General features: G+C 36.1%; 1 protein-coding gene across 5 annotated transcripts in view; it reads left to right on the top strand.

Annotated features, from left to right (window-relative positions):
* The window catches only part of Papss (3'-phosphoadenosine 5'-phosphosulfate synthase), a 202,423-nt gene that overhangs the window by 64,642 nt on the left and 113,810 nt on the right, over positions 1 to 23,971 (top strand). The window contains exon 1 of one of the 5 annotated variants that reach the window (XM_081728853.1): positions 13,401 to 13,556. The exons of 3 other annotated variants lie outside the window; for them this stretch is intronic. In XM_081728853.1, coding sequence (XP_081584979.1) covers positions 13,515 to 13,556 — 42 coding nt within the window. In that variant the 5' untranslated portion in view covers positions 13,401 to 13,514. Of the gene's footprint in view, positions 1 to 13,400; positions 13,557 to 23,971 lie in introns of those variants that run through there. One more of the 5 variants, XM_081728856.1, reaches the window with a different exon arrangement.

Here is a 23,971-nt window from a genome sequence, read left to right as displayed (position 1 = left end):
TATGTTGGTGGTCGTCATCGAAGTAGCTGGAAGCAGTGAGAGCTGAGCGCATGATCTATCCAATTTAAAATCCGACACATGAATTTCCAATTCCTGCCTCAAATAATCTCTTGAGAGATGCTAACAATATACAGCTTCTTCACAAAGCATCTTCTCGAGTTATGTGAGTTGTTTGAGGCCTGGATGATTGAAACGACGCCGTACTTCATTCAACAAGTAGTCAATGATTTCGATGTACTTTTTCGAAGAACTGATACAGGTTCTAGGATAGCTGCTATTGAAGGATTATCAGTCTGCTCCAACCTAATTGGCATTCTCTTTGATCTTGATGAAGTGGGCAATTTTAAGTGTAATCTGTCTGCATTTTCCTTTGCTTTTTTATAGATGTTTTCAAATGCACTGTTCGTTCGTAGGTTTCTCATAGTATCCTCTAGAATCGCTGTTGCTTTTTTTTAGCTCTAGAAGCAGAAGCTTCAGAATTTTGAAGCACTTTTGCCAGTTGTTCGCAAGATACAAAAGCACATATACTGACTATCAGAAAAAAATATCATTCCGAATTTGTTCATTCTTTTCAAATACCCTTTTAGTATTACTTTTTGACCATCATCTGGACCACTTGTATTACTGATGATTTTTTCCAACGTGATTTGAATTCGTTAATAGTAGATTGAAATCTGATTAGAGATTTTCATCTAACACAGTAGCGAGTAGGATAAAGAGGCAGCAAATGTTTAGGACGACTCGTTAGTTTTACAGGATTCAAGATAGATGTTGGCGTTTGTTTCTCGTTTTGCAGAATCCAGGTTGATGATACAAACGTCTTTCACTATGGCCGGTACGTCACACAAAGATTAACATTTTCGTGCTACTTCTTGAAATGGAAGATCTAATCCAAGATTACTGCAATGAATGTATACAGCTTTTGGATATTGAGTCAAAATTATCTTCTGCATGCCATTCACTCGTCCTGACATATTAGCTGCACCATCTTAACACTGGCCGCGTATATTTTCTGCATTCAGGTTAAGTCTCGTTAGAATATCTTTGATCACGAATTCTAATGTTTCCGATTTTGTGCCATGCGGGGTAATCATCCCGTGCACACAGAGGCAACTGATCTTTCTTTGAAATATCAGTCATGGAGTCGGCTATGTTTGCATAAAATTGAGACTCTTTAACTTCTGCTACCAAGTCTGTCTGTATTGCATGTGCCATAATCTTCCAAATTTCATTATTTCAATCAGCACTAAGCCAGTTATCCTGTCGATTAATCCATTGGCTGAGAACAGGCACATCCATTTTTCTTTCATCCAGGAGCGACATCAAATTACCCGTACTATGCAAATGTCTACTGATTGCTTGACCACTGTGAGCTAAATATCTAAGACTACTAATTATTACAAGCAGCGACTGTCTTCCTTATTCTTGTTTACGAACGTGGTCGGAAAGTAGAGCTGAAATAGGTGTTCTCTTTCTGCACTCATATCTTAAACGAACAGAACGACAATGGACTTCGCATTTTTCATGTGCTCTGAATTATTAATCCTACCTCATACATTTTTACTCCTCACTATAAAACTTACTGTACTCTGCATATTGTTTGTAAGAACATTAATTTCACTTTATAGAAAATGTATTTAAATGTCCTGTTACTTATTTAAACTGTTATATTTTTTTAAACTTTAAAATCTCGCTCAACGACTCGTTTCACATTGCAGACTTACGATTGCTTAAACAACAATTTTTAAAGAATGTACAGTGTTTTAATAATGTAGACCAATTTAAATAAAGAGAATTTTCAATTCTTTTCCCTAAATCTTTCTGTCTAACATGGGGTCAGAAAAAGCGCCCGATTCCATGTCTCTAAGAGAAAGATAAATCTGGAATAGAGAATTTTTTCACATTACCATAGAAAGCAAAATTTAATGTTGCTGTTGTGTGATGTTTTTACAGTCTGAAAGTATCGAGTATCTTCAGTATCAAAACGAGTATCTTGCCCCCTCTAAAAGTTTTAAGGGGGCAGCTGCCCCCCGGTTCCGGTGCCCCTGATGTTAATAAATAATTTATTAAATGTTAATTAACAACATGCATTTCCTTACTTCTGAAGAGCTTAATAATAATAATAATAATAATACGTGAAAGATACACACAACTTGGATATGTTGCAGATGAAGTTATTTAATTTATTGATTTTCAAAAGCCATCTCTAACGTTTTCAAGAAGATGAAATATTATTAAGGAACATCAGTGAAACAAATTGGGAAAATAGAAAATTCCATACAACAAGAACGTAGAAGATTGAAATTGTAAATAACTTGTTTTGTTATTTGGAAAGAGAGAATTAGTATCTACGGAGGAGGGAATATATCTTTAATGAAAGAAGAAAATTGGATAACGTATGGTAGCGAAAAAAGGAAATTAAATTAGAGGCAGAAACGTTGATACAGTAACGAGTGGGTAGCTATTCTCTCTAAGGGAAACAAAGTATTCGTGGTAAAGAAATGTGTTAACTGTTTCAGTGTTGATCTAAAGAAACATTTTAAGGAAATTATTATGTTTATCTCTTGAGAATTTTACAGTATTAGCACAGCTGCTGCTGAAAGTCGAGAAAAATTAGAATGAGCAGAGTAAAATAATAGGTTCTTACATAATGTTATTCTGAAAAACCAACATATTTTTACACAATTCTAAACTCAGTGGTGTAAAGTCCACGAGGGATTTGGTTGATCAGATGTCTCACGTTTAACTGCTGACACGTGGTCAATGCATCACTAGCTTAGGACCAAGGTTATTGGACATATGGCATTATTGATGTTTCGAGACAGGGGGTCATTTTTGGCGTTTTTAAAAGGCTTTCAGTTAATGAATTATAACACAAAGACTATTTTTTTTGGATTGATTTGGTTAAGACTTCGTTTATTAGAATAAGGATGTGGCATTTTTATGGCGTAAGTTTGATTGCAGTGTTGCCAACGGGAAGGAAGTATAGGAGTGAAAATTTCACTAAAAATTTCCTTGCCGAATTTTGAGATTTTTTGGAGCTGGCACAACTGTTACTACATGAATCCAAGACACCTCAAAAAAAAAAAAAAAATCTTTGGTGTGTCGACAACCCACAGTGAAAACGTGAAATCGTTGGTAGCCATACAAAAACAGAAAGAAAAAATTCCCTCAGCGTACATACGAAATATTGACACTTTTTACGCCTCAGAAGCAAAAATCAACAGTTATGCAGTGCCGCAGCTCCCTAATTAGCCTATTGAAAATTCCTATGGTGCGTTGTGTTGGCCAGAGACGAGACTGTCAGGTACTGGTACATTTGTTTCAATGTAGACAACAAGAGAGAAGATATAGAGGGAAAATGGGATATTTTCCGAATTTTTCAATTAGAATCTGGAATTAAAATTTTCTATGGCTGGAAACATGCTGGCACACAGACGCAAACTATCGTAAAATAAACTTTTAGAGATATATATCCTAGAAGGATCATGTCGATATCTAATAAAATACGTATGTCATTAAAATGATCTCAATCTACCTAAAAAATCACAATTTTCTATCCACTTAAAGAAGAAGGTGAACTGTAAAGCTCAACCATGCTTCCTCTAATTATCCAACTGCAATTTTCTATGGTGCGTTGTGTAGGCCAGGGATAAGGCTTTCAGTTGGTGGCACGCTTGTTTGAATGTAGCCAGTAAGAGGGAAATTATAGAGGGAAAAATATATTCCTCTAAAATAGGGAATTAAAATTTTCTTTGGCTGGAAACACTGGTATCAAACAGACTCAAACTATCTTAAAATAAACTTTGGTATACTCATGTCCAAAATGATTGTCGCATATCTATAACTGTCTTCTTGTAAGAATATGATGTGATAATGGTTTTGCAGGGTACTTTTAATACTGATACTATGTGTATAATCGGGAAATGTATATTTGTGGTAAATTTCATAGGAAAAGAATTATAAATACGAAAATTAGAATGAGTAAACCAAAATGTTGCTAAACGTACAAGAAAATTTTATTTTCGTTTTATTCTTATTTACTGCTCTTTCGACTTGAGATTTTCTACATATATGGCTTTGCCAATTATGCACATACTAACATTATAAGAAATACCGGGCTGATTCGTTATCAAATTCTATTCCTATAACAACATATTTATAGACATACGACAATAATTTTGGACATGAGTGTACATCGCTATAATATATCGTACAAGTGTCGTGTCGATATCTAAGAAACGAAGCTTGTAATTTTTTTTTTTTAAAGGTATGGTAAACAGAAAACTAAATAAGTAAAGGTTTAGAACCTAAATTCGAATTTTTCATGCGTTCCCCTAATTACCCAATTGTAACGATCTGTATTTGCTTTAGTTCAGTAAGGACTGGTGTTCGACTGGCGGAAGTTGACTTGCGTTCGTATGTATAGGTACGGATTTATGAACATAAATGTCGAATGTTTTGACCGAAAAATAGGAACATTTTAATTTCCCTAGTTGTCAGCACTGATTGTGAGTTTTTCAAATTGGTCTAAAACATTAGGCATCCATATGAGGTATATACCTGACAAGTCCTAAGTAGATCTCTCTAAAACGAAGGGAGTTATACTGAGAAAACTAAATTCGAAAATTCTCGGATTTTTTACTTTGGGCTCAAAGTTGAGAGGGAAATTCGACATTCAGGAAAAAATTACCATCAGGATAAACTATGGTCCAATTACATTAAGCATAAAAAAATAATTCCGATATCTTAATTAGTGTTCATACAGCAGAGGATTGAGAAAATGGCACACTTCTGTGTCCTTCACTTTCCCGATCCTGTCTCGAAAGGGTTAATGTTCATGGTTGTACTCTTCGGCTTACGGAAACGGGTCGGTTTAGGAATTGAACTCACAACCGTTCACGTCAAAAGATAGCGCATTTAAAAGGCTAATACAGGTGATGAATGAATAAGAACAAAGTGACTTCAATTTAAAGTATTTTTAATGTTTTCAACATAGCTTATTTAATGAAACAGGACGATGGGTAATATTCGGAATTATCCGCCAATAGGTATCTGTTTAAGTTAGGGTAACCAGACGCGCTGATTTTCGCAGTACAGTACTGTTTTTCAAAGAGCTGTTCTGCGTGTTGCGAAGACGTCTAGAAAATCGAAAAATGTCCTTCTTTTTAAAAATGTCTTGCGAAATGTCCTGAGTAGTATTGTGAAATTTCCGGAAACTTGGAACCTGTTGGTAAAAAAACGTTTTTTTTTTTCTATTTCTTTCCAGAAAAATTGGGAAAATAACAAAAATCTTTGTATTAGATTAATTTTACTAGTAATGGAACAGTTTTTTTTTCCCCCGAACGCGTGAACAAGTTGAGAAATTTCAATATTGCGGATATTTAAAAAAGAAGCATTCGAAAATAAAACTGTAGTAATTATTCTTGATAATTAATAGTCTGCCCTCATTTCCTTTGTGTTTTTTAGTCGCTTATTCGTAGTTGTGCATTAATTACAGAACTTTTACAGTTGCATACATATCTACCATCATAAAGCATTTCTATTGCAACAATAGGGCTCTTGAATGAAACTGTATGACTGAGTTCTTAATGTGCTCTTTGATCTGGTGAAATTTTGTTAATTTTAACCAAACTACTTCTTAAATAGTGATGAGCAAATGCAAGACCAAGACCAAGACCGGGGTGGTCTTGGTCTTGCACACTTAGTCTTGGTCTTGGTCTTGCACTAGAACCTTCGGTCTTGGTCTTGGTGTTGGTCTTGCTTGCAAGAGTCTTTCAAGTCTTGCGCTTTAAGAAATATTATGCTTTTCACAGGGAAATTTTACTCTGGATATAATGGATAATAAATTCTACAATGCTTCAATAGTAACGGAAATACAATGTTACGTTTCTAAATGTAATATAGTTTACCTTGGTGTAAGTATGATGATAGTGTACAACATAGGTGATGACCTTTATTTTTTTAATGGGTGCCCACAACGTTTCGTAATCTTTTTATATTTTTTTAACAGATCCAACACTCCACTAGTTCCCAAGCTGGGGAGGCTACCCCTGACACGAATGAAAGAAATCATAACGGTACAGATTATTGAAATACCATGAACTGCAAAATTATTTTTACACTCTAAAGGCGTCAGATTTTTCTTTTCAACCACCATTAGTTAATCTTTGTATTAAACAAACTTACAATTAAATATTGAGATTTTGTTTTACTGATTGCAATGGGGCAGAAACATGGACATTTCGCAAAAGTGATGAAAAAGTTACAGAGTTTTGAAACGTGGGCGTGGAGAAAAAAGGAGAGAATTAGCTGTGTTGAAGGGAAACGAATGAGAAGGTGTTAGAAATATTAGCAGTAGGAGAAAAAAGAAGAATTTTAGATATTGATAAGAGGAGAAAGAGGAACTGAACTGGTTGGGATATTGGCTGTGGAGGATGTACTAGAGGGTATGGTGAAAGGAAAGAGAGAGAGGGAGCAAAGGTTATTGTTGTTGAAGGAAGGTATTAAAACAGAAAATTGCTACATTAAGACGAAGAGACTAGCTGATGACCACCATACATTGAGGTTTCTCAGTTGCAGCAAGCAACCTGCCAATAATGGTATGATAGCTTTGATGATGATCTATCTGTTAAAAGGCTACAATAGCAATAGAAACGCCTGAGCTCCAACCTTTAACTTTCGATTTCCAACCTTTCATTTACGGTTATTTGTGATTTCCGTTGAACAAAGACACATAATTTAAATAAATTATTGTGTACTGTAAATAAATTATTTAAATAAATCTTTTTCATAAAGTTTATTTTTAAAATTATTGTTCAGCCTTTGTGTTTTAATAAGCCTTCTCCAAAATCAATGCAAATGAATTGTGCTGCCATCTTTGGAGTTCTTTTAAACTATATGTTTCTGGAAGTTTATATGTTTGTGGCCAATCCTTCCGACGATGAGATCTCCGAAACTACAGGCTCTAGAACAGTGGTGTCCAATTATAATGAGCCTAAGGGCCATAACCGTCTTTGCTAGTAAAGTGGAGGGCCGCAGCTAATAATAATAATAATAATAATAATAATAATAATAATAATTATTATTATTATTATTATTATTATTACACTACAAAAGAAAAATATAAAAAAGGTAATTGAAATATTACCTATTCAATCTGTGACAAATGAGGGTGACTAGCAGCGTTTATAAGGGCTGGGATATCTACATTCATTCCTAATGTTGCGAGCCGCAGGAGTTGTAAAAGAGAAGAATCTCCAAGGCAGTTTCTGAAACGATTTTTCACAATTTTCATGGTCGTAAATGCACTTTTACACAAATTTATACTATCAAACATTGACACTCTTTTCCGAACAAACTCTCAGTTTTTAGGGAAAGCTGTTGCCGTGGATGCCCGCGCCCTATTTGTTGTACAGAAAAGCTAAATGGATGCGTTATTTCGTTAGAAGAGTAGACACATTAAACGAATGAATAAATATAAATGAAAATACTATCAGTAATAAAAATCGTGAATCGTGAATGCTTTGTGGGCCGCAGAAAATGGTTTGGCGGGCCGCATGCGGCCCGCGGGCCGTTATTTGGACAACACTGCTCTAGAAAGATGCCGTTTTCACTGATCGATTGCAAATTTTGCGTAGATTGTCCAGTTCTAATTGAATATGTAAAAAACATGGCCACTATTTCTTTATTACATTTTTACGGGTACACTGGAAATGAAATTAAAAAAAAGCACCATATCCTACGCATTATGCATTCCAACATCTCATTATTGTATGTAGGGGTTGTATATATATCAGGCGTTTGTTTCATGTTGAAATAATAATGAAAAAGGAACGCGGTGGCTCAGTGGTAGAGCGTTCACCTCTGGTGTGTGGGGTCCCGGGTTCGATCCCAGCTCCCGCCAAGTGAACTTTGTGGTGGACAAACACCGTGTATGGGGGTTTTCTCGGGGTTCTCCCGTTTTCTCCCACTTTCTTCATTCCACCATTTCATTCATTTCTCATAATCACCGTCTCCTTTAGCCTAGCCGGCATAAGCGTGGGACGTGAAACTTCATTTTTTTCCCTCCTCTCCAAGTTGCAGAGCTGAATTTGGATTTAAACAGCATCAGAAACGTCACTGTTCATCTTAGACACACCGAAAACTATGGATTCGGCACTAATATCGATCATTTTCAATAAATTTATGTATCTCCTCCCCCATGTTGCAAGGCATCGGAAGTGTCACTGTTCATTTCAATGGCCTTCAAAACCATGAATTTGACATTGATAATAATGGTCATTTGCGGTAATTTTTATATATCTCCTTCTTCCCCCTTCCCAAGTTGCGGTTCTGAATTTGCATTTAAACGGGATCGGAAGTATCACTGTTCACTTTAGCGATCCCAAAAACTATGAATTCGACACTAATTAATTTTCGATCAATTTTAGATATTTCTTATCCGACCGCCAAACAAACTACGGGACTGAATTTGGATTTAAACAGCATCGGAAGTGTTACTGTTTATCTCAGCGACCCCCCAAAACTATAGACTCCACTCTAATATCGGTCATTTTCTATCATTTTTAAATATCTCTCCTCTCCCCGTCTCCTAAGTTCCACCGTTAAAGTGATATGACAGAAACCATCTTGGGTCCGAACCTCATCTATGTTGAAAATGTGATCGAGATCGGTTGGATGGTTCAAGAGTTGTTAAGTTTTATTTATTTTTGTACACTTCCCCTCCCCTATGTTCTACCGTCAGAGTGATATAATAGAAACCACCCCAAGTCCGAACCTCATCTATGTTGAAAATTTGATGATTTTTCTTTTTTTTTTTTTTTACATTCTATAAAAAAAATCAAGTAGTACCAGTACTTTTGTGCAAGACTCTTGCGCAGGAGTCTTGGTCTTGCAGGTATGGTCTAGGTCTTGCACCCCTTGGTCTTGGTCTTGCATGCAAGACTCTTGCAAAAACTGCAAGACCAAGACTCTTGCGCTCATCACTACTTCTTAAAAGAGAAAGTAGTATGCAAATTTCACTAATACTCGTTCAGTAAAACATATCATTATTATTATTTAATATTCTAATACATACTTTCTATAAACTTTATGTACAAAATTCTGAATGTAAGCAAATATTTGTTTTTTTAATGTGACAAATTATATAAAAATGAAAGTGACTATATTTATAGCTTAACAAATCTTGAACCACCAGACCGATCTCGATAAAATTTCCAACATACAAGAGGTTCGGGCCTGGGATGGTTTTTATCACTTCACGTTGAAGATACAACTTGGGGGAAGGAAGGGGGAATATATATTTGGTCTAGGAATTAATTCGTGCGGGTGGACAAGAGATGGCGCAACGAACGGAGCGTCCCACAGTTCCGTGTATCCACACATGTGTTGCAAACCCCTGTCATCGCGTATCGTTCGTAGTATAGGGCAGTGGATTAAAGCGTCAACAACACCAGTTTGTAGTTAAGTGAACATGGCGCAATTTGTGCCTGATAAAGTGTTTTTGCGGGGTGTCCTGCTGCATTACTTTAACATGCAGAAAAGTGCGACTGAAAGTCATCGTATTTTGGTGGAAGTGTATGGTGACCATGCTCTAGCTGAGTGAACGTGTCAGAAGTGGTTTGCACGGTTTAGAAGTGGTGATTTCGGCTTGGCAGACCAAGAGCGAGCTGGACAGCCAAAAAATTTTCAAGACGAAGAATTGACAGCATTGCTCGAGCAGGATTCGTGTCAAACGCAGGAACAACTTGCAGCAGCATTAGGCGTTGATCAAACAACAGTCTCCAAACGCTTGAAAGCCATGGGAATGATTCAAAAGATGTCACATTGGGTTCCACATGAATTGAAAGACAGAGACGTTGAAAGACGAAAAACCATTTGCGAATTGCTGCTTCAACGACAGAGCAGAAAGGGGTTTCTGCATCGAATTATTACGGGTGATGAGAAGTGGATCCATTACGAGAACCCTAAACGAAAAAAGGCCTGGGTGAAACCAGGTGAACCAGGTCCATCACAACCAAAACGAGATATTCACTGTGCAAAGGTTATGCTGTGCATATGGTGGGATATGAAAGGTGTGGTGTACTATGAGCTGCTGCAACCGGGTGAAACTATGAATGGAGAACGTTATCGACGACAATTAATGCGTTTGAAGCAAGCTCTGGCCAGAACACGACCAGAATGGGAGATAAACTTATTGTTCAACATGATAACGCTCGCCCACATGTCGCAAAACCGGTCAAAACCTATTTAGAAAATGTCGGATGGGAAGTTTTACCCCACCCGCCGTATTCACCAGACGTTGCTCCTTCGGACTACTACTTGTTCGATTGCATGAACAACGATTTGATTGCACAGCGGTTTACTTCTTCAGAAGATATCGAAACATGGGTCTCTGACTGGATCGCTTCCAAGGATGAGGACTTCTTTCGCCACGGAATCCGTACATTGCCTGACAGATGGGCGAAAGTGGTGGCTAGCGATGGACAATATTTTTCTTAAGGTATTTATGTATTTTGTGTTTGTACTACAGCTTCAATGTGTGCGTACCAACCGCACGAATTAATTCCTAGACCATATATATATATATATATATATATATATATATATATATATAAAATGACCGATATTAGTGTTGAATTAACAGTTTACCAGGTTGCTGAGGTGAACAGTGACACTTCAGATGCCGCTTAAATCCAAATTCAGCACTGCAAGTTGGGGAATAGGGAAGGGATATATATATATATATATATATATATATATATATATATATATATATATATATATATATATATATATATATATATGATCAAGAATGACTGATATCATTGTCGAACCCATACTCTTCGTGGTCTCTGAGATGAACAGTGACACTTCCGATGCCCTTTAAATAAAAATTCAGGCCTGCAACTTAGGGGAGGGGGACGGGGAGATATATAGAAATTATTCAAAATAGCCGATATTAGTGTCAAATCCAGAGTTTTTGGGACCACTGAGGTGAACAGTGACACTTTGATGCCGTTTAAATCCAAATTCATCCTCGCAAATTGGGGAGGGGAAGATATAGGCCTATAAAAGTGATTGAAAATGGTCGATATTAGTGCCGAATCCGTAGTTTTTGGGTTCGCTGAGATGAACAGTGACACTTTTGATGCTGTTTAAATCCAAATTCGGGCCCGCAACTTGGGGGCGGGGTAGAGGGGATGAGGGTGTATAGAAATATATATATGATGGAAAATGACCGATATTAGTGTCGAATCCATAGTTTTTGGGGTTGCAGAGACGGACAGTAACACTTCTGATGCCATTTAAATCCAAATTCAGCGCCTCAACTTTGGAGGAGAATAGATAGTTTTCGGGTTTGCTGAGATGAACATTGACACTTCCGATGCCATTTAAATCCAAATTCAATCCCCTATTAGTACTCCTCAAGATGAAGGTGACATGTAAAAGTAATTGAACATGACCGATACTATTGTCGAATTCATAGTTGTGGGGTTCCTAAGTTCATTGGTAAAAGTTTTGATGCCTTTTATGTCCAAAATGGAACGTATTCTCCACGTGTGAAGTACGGGTATTCTGCTAGTCTTTAATAATAACGAACGGAAGTTTCATATGTTAAATTCTTCAATATATTTCTCGCTGCTAAAATTTACGCACTTGTGCGGTGTATGTATGTGTATGTATAAATAAGATGATCTTTCTTTTTGAATTATTCGAAAAATATACAAATAATAATGAGGTATTTTTACCAGAAATCAGAAAACTAAAATTAAAACCTGTTGCTTTAAGTATTTTTCCTGCTAGCGAATATTGAATATTTGCTGCAGATACGTTACAGCAAATAAGATTAGCATCAGGCAAAAAAATAGTTTTTAAATTATATTTTCCGTTTTTTGCCAATATTTTCGAACAAAAGATTTTTTCTAATGGTTTCAAAATTTCCGGAAATTTTACACAGTACAAGGACGATACGTATCTCCATAAAATATATATTTGATTTTAACATACTGGTATTAACTAAAATGATTCTGATCCCGTTATTTTAACACTTCCCTGCCATAAAGCAGGAACTTCATAAGATTGCTTAAGACAATGTAAATGTGTGTATATTAGGCCTAATTAATGTAACTAGGGTTATATTTTGGTATCTGTAGTAGACATAACTCCATTCTATCACAGTGCTAACTTTAAAGGAGTGGTGCATGTATATTTGGTGCCACAAATTTTCCCTATTCTAATACAAGAAACATAAGTACTCAATGATCTTAACTATAAACTATTAATTACAAAATAGTTTTCATCTTAAAAGCATGATGTAAATTATTGGAAAATTTCAATTTTTCCCAAATTTTCCGTTTTTTTTCCAAGCTCGGGAAAAACGGCAAAAAACTTTTTTTTTTAAACCCAAAATTTCAGTTTTTTTCCAGGCCTTCACAACACTAGTTCTGAGCGAACTTATTTGCAATAGCTTAAGGTATCATTCTTTATTCACAACATTTTGAATCCCAGACACTTTTCCTGAATGATGAACCGCTATTTTTTAACACTCCCCAACAGGTTAGGGATAGAGAACAATCAATAAACCATTGTTTTGTAATACCTATATTGTTTTTCCTGAGAAGGGTTTTGTTGAGATAAGGTAGGAAAAGTTTGTTTTTCAGCTCATGACAGTGATGTGAACCAAGTGAAGTAGAAGTTCCCTCAGGCTGGTTTAAATTTTCTGTTATTCCTTAAAATAATACCACGCTCCGAAAATCGATTTAAAAAAATCTTTAGCCGAACACGAAGTTTCACTGTGCGTTCTTAAAAATAAACCACTTTGTCATTCATCGAAACATTTGGAGTTGTGTTGAATTCCTGGATTACTTTTGTTCAGTACTTTTCTTTTTACCAGAAATGAATGATTAACTTAAGGTTAACATTAAGTGAAATAAGAACATGCGTATTGCCAACACACTAAACTACCATAATACTATTATACTTGTGTCCTACTTTTCGCTTGTCAGAATCTGGTCACCCTAGTTTAAGTAGAGATTATTATTAATCGAAAGTATTTATAATTTGAGTTGAAAGTCTTTTTATATTAAATCATGATGCAGTTGTTGGTGACACAGATCGTGCAAAAACAAGAATATTTGCCATCTGACTTCTGTATGCTTAAAAGGAAGATAAAGAATATATTACCGAGATGGTTTGCCTATTTTTTTCTAAAGAACTTAATAGTGTATCCAAATCGCCTATTTGTTTATCCTTTTCCTCCTTATTTCCACGAAGCCTAAACACTATGCATGCCGAGGCCAGTTTGATAGGAGGAAGTATGTCATATGTTGTTAGGTGACGTCACAGGACCCTGAGAGTAATCATATCGGCAGACGTTGCCGTTGATAGCTCAGTGCGCGCTGAAGTCTCACACTTAGCAGGCGAAGCTACAGGCTGGCAGCAGCTGCACTAATCATTATTTGTCATCCACACTAAAAAGTCGTCAACCGTCCTACAGTGTATCTATCATCATGAGCAGTCGTCCGCATCCAATTAAGATTGGTGGTTGGAAGGTAAGATTACGTTCTTAGATAATTTGTACTTAGTTCGAGGAAGAGCGCTAAAACTGAATTTCCAAAAACATGGTAGAAACTTTCTTAGTATTTTTCATACACTCAAACATGTGAGAAAGTACATGCTATATGTGAATGTTGAAGGTACGATAACTTTGAGGGTGAGGTTATCTTTAATGTTTAAATATTAGCTTGAATTGGATTATATAGTGTAAAATAAAATTTGATGCAACTCACGTGTTAATTTTACAGTATAAAGAAGTTGGGGATGTGAATAGCCTATGCCGGCTGGTATGTTTGTGTGGTTTAAGACAATGGTTTTCAATCTTTCTATGCTTGCAGACCGGCAGTAGTCATGAACTACGTTGGGGGACCGGCAAATTAGAAATCGGCACGCTCCATGTAGGTGTTTCATTCTAGTATTTATACTAATATAATTGAAGACGCTGTAGTAAACAATGTAAATGCCACCTTGAAATTGTTTAACTTATTTCATTTTTTGAATACGTTTATGTCATAGTTAGATTTTCATACTTGGTTATATGCTAGGTTGTAGTCCTAAGCACTAGTTTTTTCTATTTTTTTGACGCTTGGGCACAATTTACTATCTTTTGTCTCTACTGTTACAGTAACTTTTGTGCTTGGCACTTACATTGTTTTCTATAGCCAGTCTTCAATTTATTATTGAAATAATGAATGCAACTATTAAATTTTATAGCCGCAACTAAATTTTACTTTTCGGTTAGAAATTTTACAATCACACAACTACCGTATTTAATCTATGTTCTCTAAAAAGTCATTTTTAACCGACTTCAAGAAAGAAGTAATTTTTTAAAATTCAACCCGTTTATATATATATATAGTGGCGGATCCAGGATATGATCAGGGGAGGGGCTAAACCATAGTTTGCTCCTTTATCCAGTGTAAAGTAGGATTAAAGCCCCTTTTATCCAGTGTATATCTGAGCGTCAAGGGGAGCTATAGCCCCTATAACCCCCCTTAGATCCGCGCCTGTATATATATATATATATATATATATATATATATATATATATATATATAATCCCGGTAGTCCCACATTAATTTATTTACGATCTGATTGTAATCTTTGAATCTAGACTATGGAACATCTCAACGGATGTTGTGCTGAAGTCGGTTAAAATTTTTGTTGAAGAAATATTGGACTATTATGGACCCGGTGCAATATTTGCTGCTGTTTATTTGCCATAATCGTCTCGATTTGTGGATTCAGTTTTGAAACTGCAAGAGGTAGAGCGACACTAACGTACAATCGGTTCCTTTGTTTTGTCTTAATAAATTGTTTCACATAAATACCTAGTTACAAGTCACTAACAATTTCAGATGTGTTCAGATAAAAGTATTACTTACAGATAACCTAAACTAATTTACTGACTTGTTTTTGAACCTGGAGCTCCTTCGTGGCTAAGCGGTTAGCGTACGCGCCTTCGGCGTGGGAGACCCGGGTTCGATTCCCGGCGGGAGCTCATGTGGTTCGGATTCCACGTTAATCAGTAGGTCCACGTCTCATATAGCCTCGCTGCTGAACGGGACGCTAAACTAAAAATCAACTCAATCAATTGTTTTTGAACCTGAAGTTGAGTTATATCAGAAGAGAGATACATGAATGACACTGCGCCATGTCAAGGCCAAAACTCTCCACCTGCTAATACGGACCTGTAAAATTTCGCAACGGCATCAATCCGCGGATTAACGATAGTCTAGAACATTAAAATAACAACTAAACAAGACCTGTCAGTCGTGGATTCGAATCCCACTTAAGACGGGAATTATGCATTGTTCTCTCCATTTATTTCGTTATTATTCATTATTCATCGTCTCCTTTAACCTTAAGAGCACAGCCGTATAACGTAGAAGTCAAAAATACAATATAAGACAATAAATTGGTTGGGCCATTATGAGATGGAATGCTGATAGTTGAACCTAACTTATTTGCTATAGACAGTATAGATTCAGTTCATGTGAAAAAAAAAGAAAAAATGACGAGAAAACCCAAAAGATCACTTTAAAACTTAAGCATTGCATTAGTAATAGCAATTCCACTGTAAAATAAAATCTTTTTGTTTGTTTGTTTGTTTGTTTGTTTGCTGAAATCCAACGTTTTAACTCTGAGGGTATGTGAGGCATGGATCTGTAGATTAAGGGTCCTCACTACAGCGAAATTAAACTACCGCTAATTTTTGAGTTTTTTCTGTAATATCTTCAAAACAAGTAAAAAATATTCGAAAAGTAGAAACTTAGTGAAGTAGACAATACGATTTTCCATGTGATACCTTTACCACAATTCACCTATCTGCTTTTGGTATGCCGCTATTTACAGAACACCCCAAAAATGCTAAATATATCTACAGTTGCAAATCGAAAGCAGATAGATGAGTTGTGATAACGGTATCTCATGCAAAATCGTATTGTCTAGTTTACTACGTTTCTGCTTTTCGAATATTTTTGTTTTGAAGATATCACAGAAGAGCTCTAAAATTAGCGCTTATTTAATTTCACTGTAGTGAAGACCCTTAATGTGGGATCTAAATCACCGTAATGCGTTCAAATTTCAATGCCCCTATCAAGAATCGAACTCGGTTGGCGGTGCGCTCTAAGCTCTAGGCCAGTTGGAGGGGGGGGGACGGATTAAAATGTGATATATACAGATAAATTATAGAACTTAGGCATATGATCCTCAGGATGGACATAATATTATCTACTGTGAATATCACTTGGTGCTAGCAGATTTTGAAGTCGCAAATTTTCTTTGCCAGAGGTGAGTTCTATGTTGGTGAGCTAGTAATATTACGTGATATTATAAATACGAAGTACACCATCGTGAATCGTATTGTTGGTATAAAAAATCTAGGCATATTCAAAAATAATATCATGCGGACACATTTGTCATAGTCTGTTATAACTTTGGAATGGAGAATAATTCTATTCATTGTAGTTTATTAACTGACCTTTTTAGCGTCAACACTATGAAATGGAATCTGCTAATAAGATGAAACTCTAACAACTACTCGGATTATTAACTAATGGGGATCGAACCAGAGGCCACGTGCATACTGTTGCACGAATGTTGGCCACTTCGCCATTAAAGATCACATCTTTTGTTGCTGTTATTATTATGAGACAGTTTTTTTTTTTTTGAAACTATGGCTTATCTATTAACGTTCGTGAATTAAGAAATTATATGAGAAAATAAATCATTTGTATCTCTACTACGTATTTTGAAGTTACGAAGGGTGGGGGAATCTTGAGAGTTCTGAATTTTGTATGATTTGGATTATGTAACTAGCGAATTTTTGTGAGAATTAATGCATCTAGGTAGGAGTGTGTTTGAAAAATATATTGAGAAAACAGATTTTTAGAATTATATGATCTGTTGCGGAGGATTTTAATGGAAAGAGAAAATGAAATGGAATCTTATGGTTATGCCGGCTAGGCTAAAGGAGTCGGTGATTATGAGGAATGAATGAAATGATGGAATGAAGAAAGTGGGAGTAAACGGGAGAACCCCGAGAAAACCCACGCACACAGTGTTTGTCCACCACAAGGTTCACGGCGGGAGTTGGGATCGAACCCAAGACCCCACGCACCAGAGATGAACGCTCTACCACTGAGACACCACGGCCCCGTTAGTGGAAAGAGGGTCAATCAACGAAGTCGTAGGATTAGTGGTGGTGCATCCACTGTTCAATATTTCTGGCGCTCTATACCAAACACATTGTATTATACTCTTATAAGGATTTATTTGTATAGCACATCCTATAATGGAAAATCTCTTCAATTGTTCGTAACAAATAAAAATATCCGTCAGTGGAAGATGGTTAATTTCTTTAAGAATCACTTTATCGGTTTCTAGTTCCAAATCTGTAATGTTTTCTTATTTGTGTTTGAATCATTTCCTGCAAACATTGTACTTGATTATTTTTTCTTAAGTTTACATAAATAACTCGAACTATATCCAAAGTGATGTAAACATACTATAGAATTTTTCCATGTTTATTTAATTGCTTAATCATGTCTTTACACAATGGGACTTTGACCTGCTTTGTAAAGCTAGGCAAATCTGTAGTCAGGTTAAAACTATAAGGCAAACTCGATGTGGAGGCTCTTGAGGGAAATCACATCACTAAAAAATAAACCTTTATCGCTTCAAACTAGGGAAAGAAACCTTGCCTAAGATTCTAAACTTCTTATACAAGAATTTATACATTAGGAAAGGTTTCCTCTCTTAGTTTGAAAGCATCAAGTTGTAATTTTCGCCGACGTCACTTCCTTTCGACGCCACTGACAACTTGGAAACAGAATAAACTACTATATTTTATCAAGCACTGTATCAAGTTAACCCTGAAAATTGTAAAGAAAAACGTTGGTTGTATAGTTCCTAAACTTCAGATTATAAATTTGATGCATATATCTCCAGTTCGAATTTAGGCCAATTACTACTACATCGTGGCGTGAATAGAAGGAACGGAGTGTTGAAAGGTTTCGCCGTTGGGGAAATGCTACTCAAAACTTGCATTCGTGCTTTCTTATAAATATTCCATTGAAAATTTTCGATCTAGTGTAGCATTAAATGTTACAACTGTACATTGCAGTCGTTGGTTTAACAATGGCATACGTTGTTCTCTATTTTAGTTATTATTTATTACATTGAACATAATAACTCAGTAATCATACCTATTGCAATATACACAATCTGCTGCTGCGACCTATCATCTGCACAAGATTTTATCGGTTGCAGTACGATATACAGAAACGGGACCGCGGTGGCTCAGTGGTAAAGCGTTCACCTCTGGTGCATGGGGTCCTTGGTTCGATTCCAGCTCGCGCCAAATGAGCTTTGTGCTGGACAAACACCGTATGCGTGGATTTTCTCGGGGTTTTCTCGTTTCCTCCCACTTTCTTCATTTTGTTTCTCAACATCATCGTTTCCTTTAGCCTAGTTGGCGTAAGCATGGAACATAAAACTTGAAGATTTCATTTTATTTTTGCTATACAGAAAATCTCTATTCGCTTCAAGGGGAGGCTGGAAAGTTCTTAATCTCACCGTGATAGAGATGAGCTAGGGATCTTCAATTTAGTCCACGGGCGCATCCTTCTCTACATATTTATCTCGTATTACATTTCTCTTCTATAGATCAGTAACCTAATACATCTACATGAAATCTGTGGAATTAGAGGCAAAATACGTTTCCACCTCATCCTCATCATCGTTCGCAAAACACCTACCTCGCAAATGTTTCTTCATATTTGGGAAGAAGTAATCAGACTGAGCTAGATCTGGTAAATATGGCGAATGGGATAAAGGTTCTTAGCCAGATTTTTGCGCATAAAAGAATGTTTGTGCTGCTTGGTGAATCGGTATATTACCCGCTAGCCGCAAATCTAGTCTTTTTACTTTCATAGCATCTGCAACAGGTTTCTGTAATATGTTTCTGTGATTGTAGCTTATTTTTGTAAATAATCAGTCAAGACCACGCGTCACACCTTTATAGTCTCAAAACACGAACAAGAGGACCTTTCTGGTGAGAAACCATTATATTTCCATGTTTTATTAATTTCTTCTGTTTCAAGAACAAATAGATACACCCTGCATTCATCCATAGTTCCTAATCTGTTTACAAAAGCATACTTTTTTTGTCGTATAGGTCCAAAATTCTTTGTGTACGATTGAATATCAAAAAGTTCGTGTAATCCCCTAGAAGAAATCCACTCTGGAGAACTCTTGACAGACGATAGTGTTAGTCCTTCTCTACGTATTCATCGTGCCTAGCGACATAAATTTTGAGAGAGAAGCCCGTTTTGTAAAAGCCTGCAGTTTGGCTTTGCAACTACAGTTCAGCCTCAGAAATGACGTTACCCCTACTGTCCAAATTACGTACTAAGTGGATGCTTCATTTCTGGGAAGAGAAAAAAGCCACTTGGTGCTAAGTCCGGTGAATATGGGGGTGAGGTAATATTCCATATCCTAATTCCACTGCCTTCATTATGGATCATGGGCGGAATGAGGTAGTTCATTGTTTACCAACAGCAGCATCCTTTTTGTGACCAATCCACGACGTTTCATCTTCAGTTCCTCTCGTAACTTAGCAGATGGGAATAATAGGTACCAGAAATAGTTTGCCACTGTGATAGGTAATCTGTTTCGATGACTCCTTCACAGTCCCCCCCCCCCCCAAAAAAAAACCGGAAAGCATCACCTTGGTGATAGACTTTTGCAGTCGTGTTTTTCAGGGTCGGGAGGAGGGGTGTTTCCGTTGTTTGCTTATTTCCTTTGGTTCTGGGGTATAAAAACAAACTCAACTTTCATCCATTGTCACTAGTCTGCCGAAAAAGACATCTTCATCCACCTCACAGTGATGCAACATTTCTCTTGCGGCGTCCTCGCAGTTTCTCTTCTAGAAAAGTGTGAGCAGTCGTGGCATCCACCGTGCTGACACTTTGATGATGCATTTAGTTGTAAATGATATTCCAGGCAGACCCATAACTCGTACCTACAGAGTGGCCCAAAACTAGGTATACAGACCTGCGTCTATCAAGTATAACATTTTAAGAGTCTCTATCACTGTGAAATTAAATTACCGCTAATTTTGCAGTAATTATGTGATATATTCAAATAGATAAAAGATAATCGAAAAGTGGATGAAGACCTCCCTAGACGATATTATTTTGCATGAGTTACCGTCACCTAGTGGCTTTTCGTTTGCTGTTATTTAGAAACGCGAAAATAAATGCCGATTTTCTAAATAGCTGGAAATCGAAAACAGATAAATGAGTCGTGATAACGGTATCTCACGCAAAATAATACTGTCTAGGGAGGTCTTGTTGCACTTCTCGATTATCTTTTATCTATTTGAAGATATCACATAATTACTGTAAAATTAGCGGTATTTTAATTTCGCAGTGATAAGGCCTCTTGCTTCGATTTGTTCCGAGCTTAAGGTATAAGTGAAAATAAATTAAGAACAGATAAGGAAGAAACTAAGTCAATACCTGTATGGATAACAATAAGTAAATGAAAAATAATGTCATGACCGATCGGTACGGGACTGTATACCTACTTTTGAGCCACTATATATTTCACGCGTACCACTTTCAATTGTTATCCTCTTGTTTTCCATTATGATCTCAACTTTCTCTGTAAAGGCGCCATCATCAGTGAAAGATAGTCTTTCAGATCTAGAGGCATCCCCGGTGGTAGCGTGCCCCGTTTGGAATAATAGTGGGCACAAAAACAGTTTTTTCGGTTTTCTTCAAAACCTATTCCGTTTTTTCTCAAAATTAGTTTTATTTCTTACCAGAATAATGTTGCGTTATTCTCCGAAAACCGATTCGGTTTCCACAGAAATAGTTTTATATGTTTTCCAAAAGTTTTCACTGAAACCAGTTTTGAAGAAAACCGAAACCGGTTTCGATGAAAAACCGAACCGGTTTTTGGAGAAAACCGAAACTGGTTTCGGTAAAAAAGCGAACGGATTTTGGAGAGAACCGAAACCGGTTTCGGTGAGAAAGCGAACCGATTTTGGAGAAAACCGAAATGTCGGTTTTCCGGTTTTCCTAGAAACCGGTTTTTATAAAAACCGGTTTTGTCCATCCCTAGTTTGGAATTGCTGTTTCCGCTTGGATTCCATCTCATAGGATGGGCTTTCATCCAAATGGACTTTTTAAATCTCTTCGTGGATCTGTTTTGCTGATTTTCTTTGAAGATGGAGGAACATAATGACGCTCCGTGTCTCAAGCTTGTCAATCATCACACCTTCAGTGATTTACCTAAAAAAAAAAAAAAAAAAATCTAATGAGTCCAGAATTTGCATGGCTAACATACAAGGTCTTAACTATAAAATGTCTGTCCTAGTTCGTCACCTTCTACGTGATTACACACTTTTTGATACCTTCTCGTATCACCTAGCATTTTGGAGAACAATATTACACGTGTGTTTTGTTGGAGAACAATATTTGCTTCAAGAACTTCCATAAGTAAGCATTTTGGACGTTTTGAATTTGTTTGCACATTAAAATAGACATGCTATACCTAAAATTAAATAAAAAAATATTTTCAATATTCTTTTCCCCTCTGTGTCATTACATCCCTTGTAATTCTCTTAAGTGCAAATTTTTTTAATAATCAGAAAAATATCATGTTTGAAGGGTTAAGTAAGAACTAAAAAATACTCCTTTTCATAACTTGTTGCGGTTTGTGCTGATGGTGGTGGTAAGATTGAAATTGTGATGTTATTTGCTCTTCTGTTATGCACATAAATTCTTTGCGATGCTGAAAACGCCTTAAAGGAATGTGATGTAATAATATAAACGAAGTGAGATCGGTTTCCATTGGGAAGATCCATTATAAATTCGATTTGGGTAAATCACAGCCAAAGTGTAAGTCTTACTAATGGAAAACAGATTGTTAATCTGTTTCAGATAGTCTTCTTCTTGTTCATCTCAACCGTACGTTGGTGGGCAACATGGAAATTTTAAAACTACTATACTACTAGTACTAGGAAAATAATTCTTGAATAATCGAATTTCCTGGAATAACATATTATTATTCTCGCTTAATACGTTAACACTCATGTAATTTCGGTTCTATAAGTAGTCTACTTCAGCTAAACTAGATACCACAAGGTACTAAGTTTTTGCTTTGAGGCATTTGGTTTCGAGTTCGAATCCCAGTTTGGTATCGGTCTTAGCGTATAGAGTAGAGTAGTAAGGCTTAAATTTAATTTCTTTGTTTTCTTTCCTTTTTTTATTCTCTCTCTCTCTCTCTCTTTTCTAGAACGAATTATACCGTTGTGATCGAATTGAAAACATCAGAATAATAAAAAAAGTAAGCTAATAATTTGATCGTTGTTTGTGTAGTAGTTTCAAACATAAACTACCAGTAAATACGATTAAAATTCCATGCAAGCATGTTACTTTAATTAAAGTATCGTTCTTATCACCGACTGAACAATATGCTGATTTATATCGGTTCGCTATTGCATATATTTCTAATATACTATAAAATATTGTCTTGAATTTTTAATTGTCAATGAATTACTCGGAAACAATACTTATTTTTTCACGTGAATGTTGGCTACTACTGTATGTATATTTATATTAATACGTAGTATACGTGTAATATTATTTATTTTTCTTTAAATCTAAAAATTAAAGTGGAAATTTAAATTCAGTTTTAGACGGTTGCATAAATTAAGTAAATCCCGATCAACTAGGCATAAACGTTGAAATGTGCTAATATTCCTCTTGGCTCCTAGGTTGTAAATAAGATTTTTTTTTTTTTTTTTTTTTGAAGTGCGATCCGTAAGTGGAGATAACAGGGCTTGAATAATTTCTGCCGTTTGCCAGATTTCCGAAAGTATTAGGCAAGGATCCTCAACATTTTGCACAAATATTCTCTCATTTCAAGCTGTAGATAAAACGAGAATTTTTGAAATGCGACACGTAAGGCTGGATAAGAGAAAGATGGACATTCGCCTTTCGCAAGATCTTTAAAACTATTAGGCGCATAGCCTTAAAATTTTGTGTAAATATTCTCCTTGCAATTTCAATTTGACGAGATGTTTTAAAATGTGGCCCCTAATTTGAGATAACGGGTAGAATAATTTCTTGCATTTCCCCACATCTTCAATTAAGCATAGCACTCTGAAATTGTGCACAAATTTTGTCCTTGCAATTAGCTTTAGGTACGATAGTAATTTGCTAAATATAGATCCTAAGGGGAGTAAGGGGGCTTGAATGATTTTTGCTGTTCTCCGAAACTATTAGGCGCAGAATCTTGAAATTTCGTATAAATGTTGTTCTGCATACTAGGCTGCAGATATTGCATTAAAAAAAAAAAAAAAAGAATGCGGCCCTTAAGAGAGGATAAGAGGGCTGAATGATTTTTTTTTTTTTTTTTTGCCGTTTCCAGATATTCAAAACTATTCGCCTTAGAAGCTTCCAATTTTGTAGAAATGTTCTTCTTGCAGTTTAAATTTTAGATTAGACGCCATTTTTTTTTTAAATTTTGCCTCTGAGGGAGAATAAGGAGACTTGAATCTGTGTGTGTGTTTTTTGAGTTCGTCAGATTTCCGAGAATGTTAGTTTTACTATATCCGAGAATATTAGATATAAGAAAGATACTCGACTCGGTCTTGACGTGTAATGAAAAGTTATTAAGGAACAATTCAGGAGGCATAATTTCAGCGAATTTAAACTTACATTTATAAGTTTTTGAAACCAGAAAAATGTATATAGCTTTCAGATATTTTTCATAAATCTTATTTTTCGCGTGCGAAAAACGGACTTCGAACGGACGTCAGAAGTAGTTGCTGAATTAAAAGTAAATGATAATAAATTATGGCTGCAATCCATGAAAGACCGGCTGTCCTGAGAGG

Source organism: Thermobia domestica, chromosome 10 (assembly GCF_964235325.1).
Source record: "Thermobia domestica chromosome 10, izTheDome1.hap1.1, whole genome shotgun sequence".
Classification (NCBI taxonomy): Eukaryota; Metazoa; Arthropoda; class Insecta; order Zygentoma; family Lepismatidae; genus Thermobia; species Thermobia domestica.
Note: the sequence above shows the minus strand (reverse complement) of the source record. Positions and strands in the feature narration are given on the sequence as shown.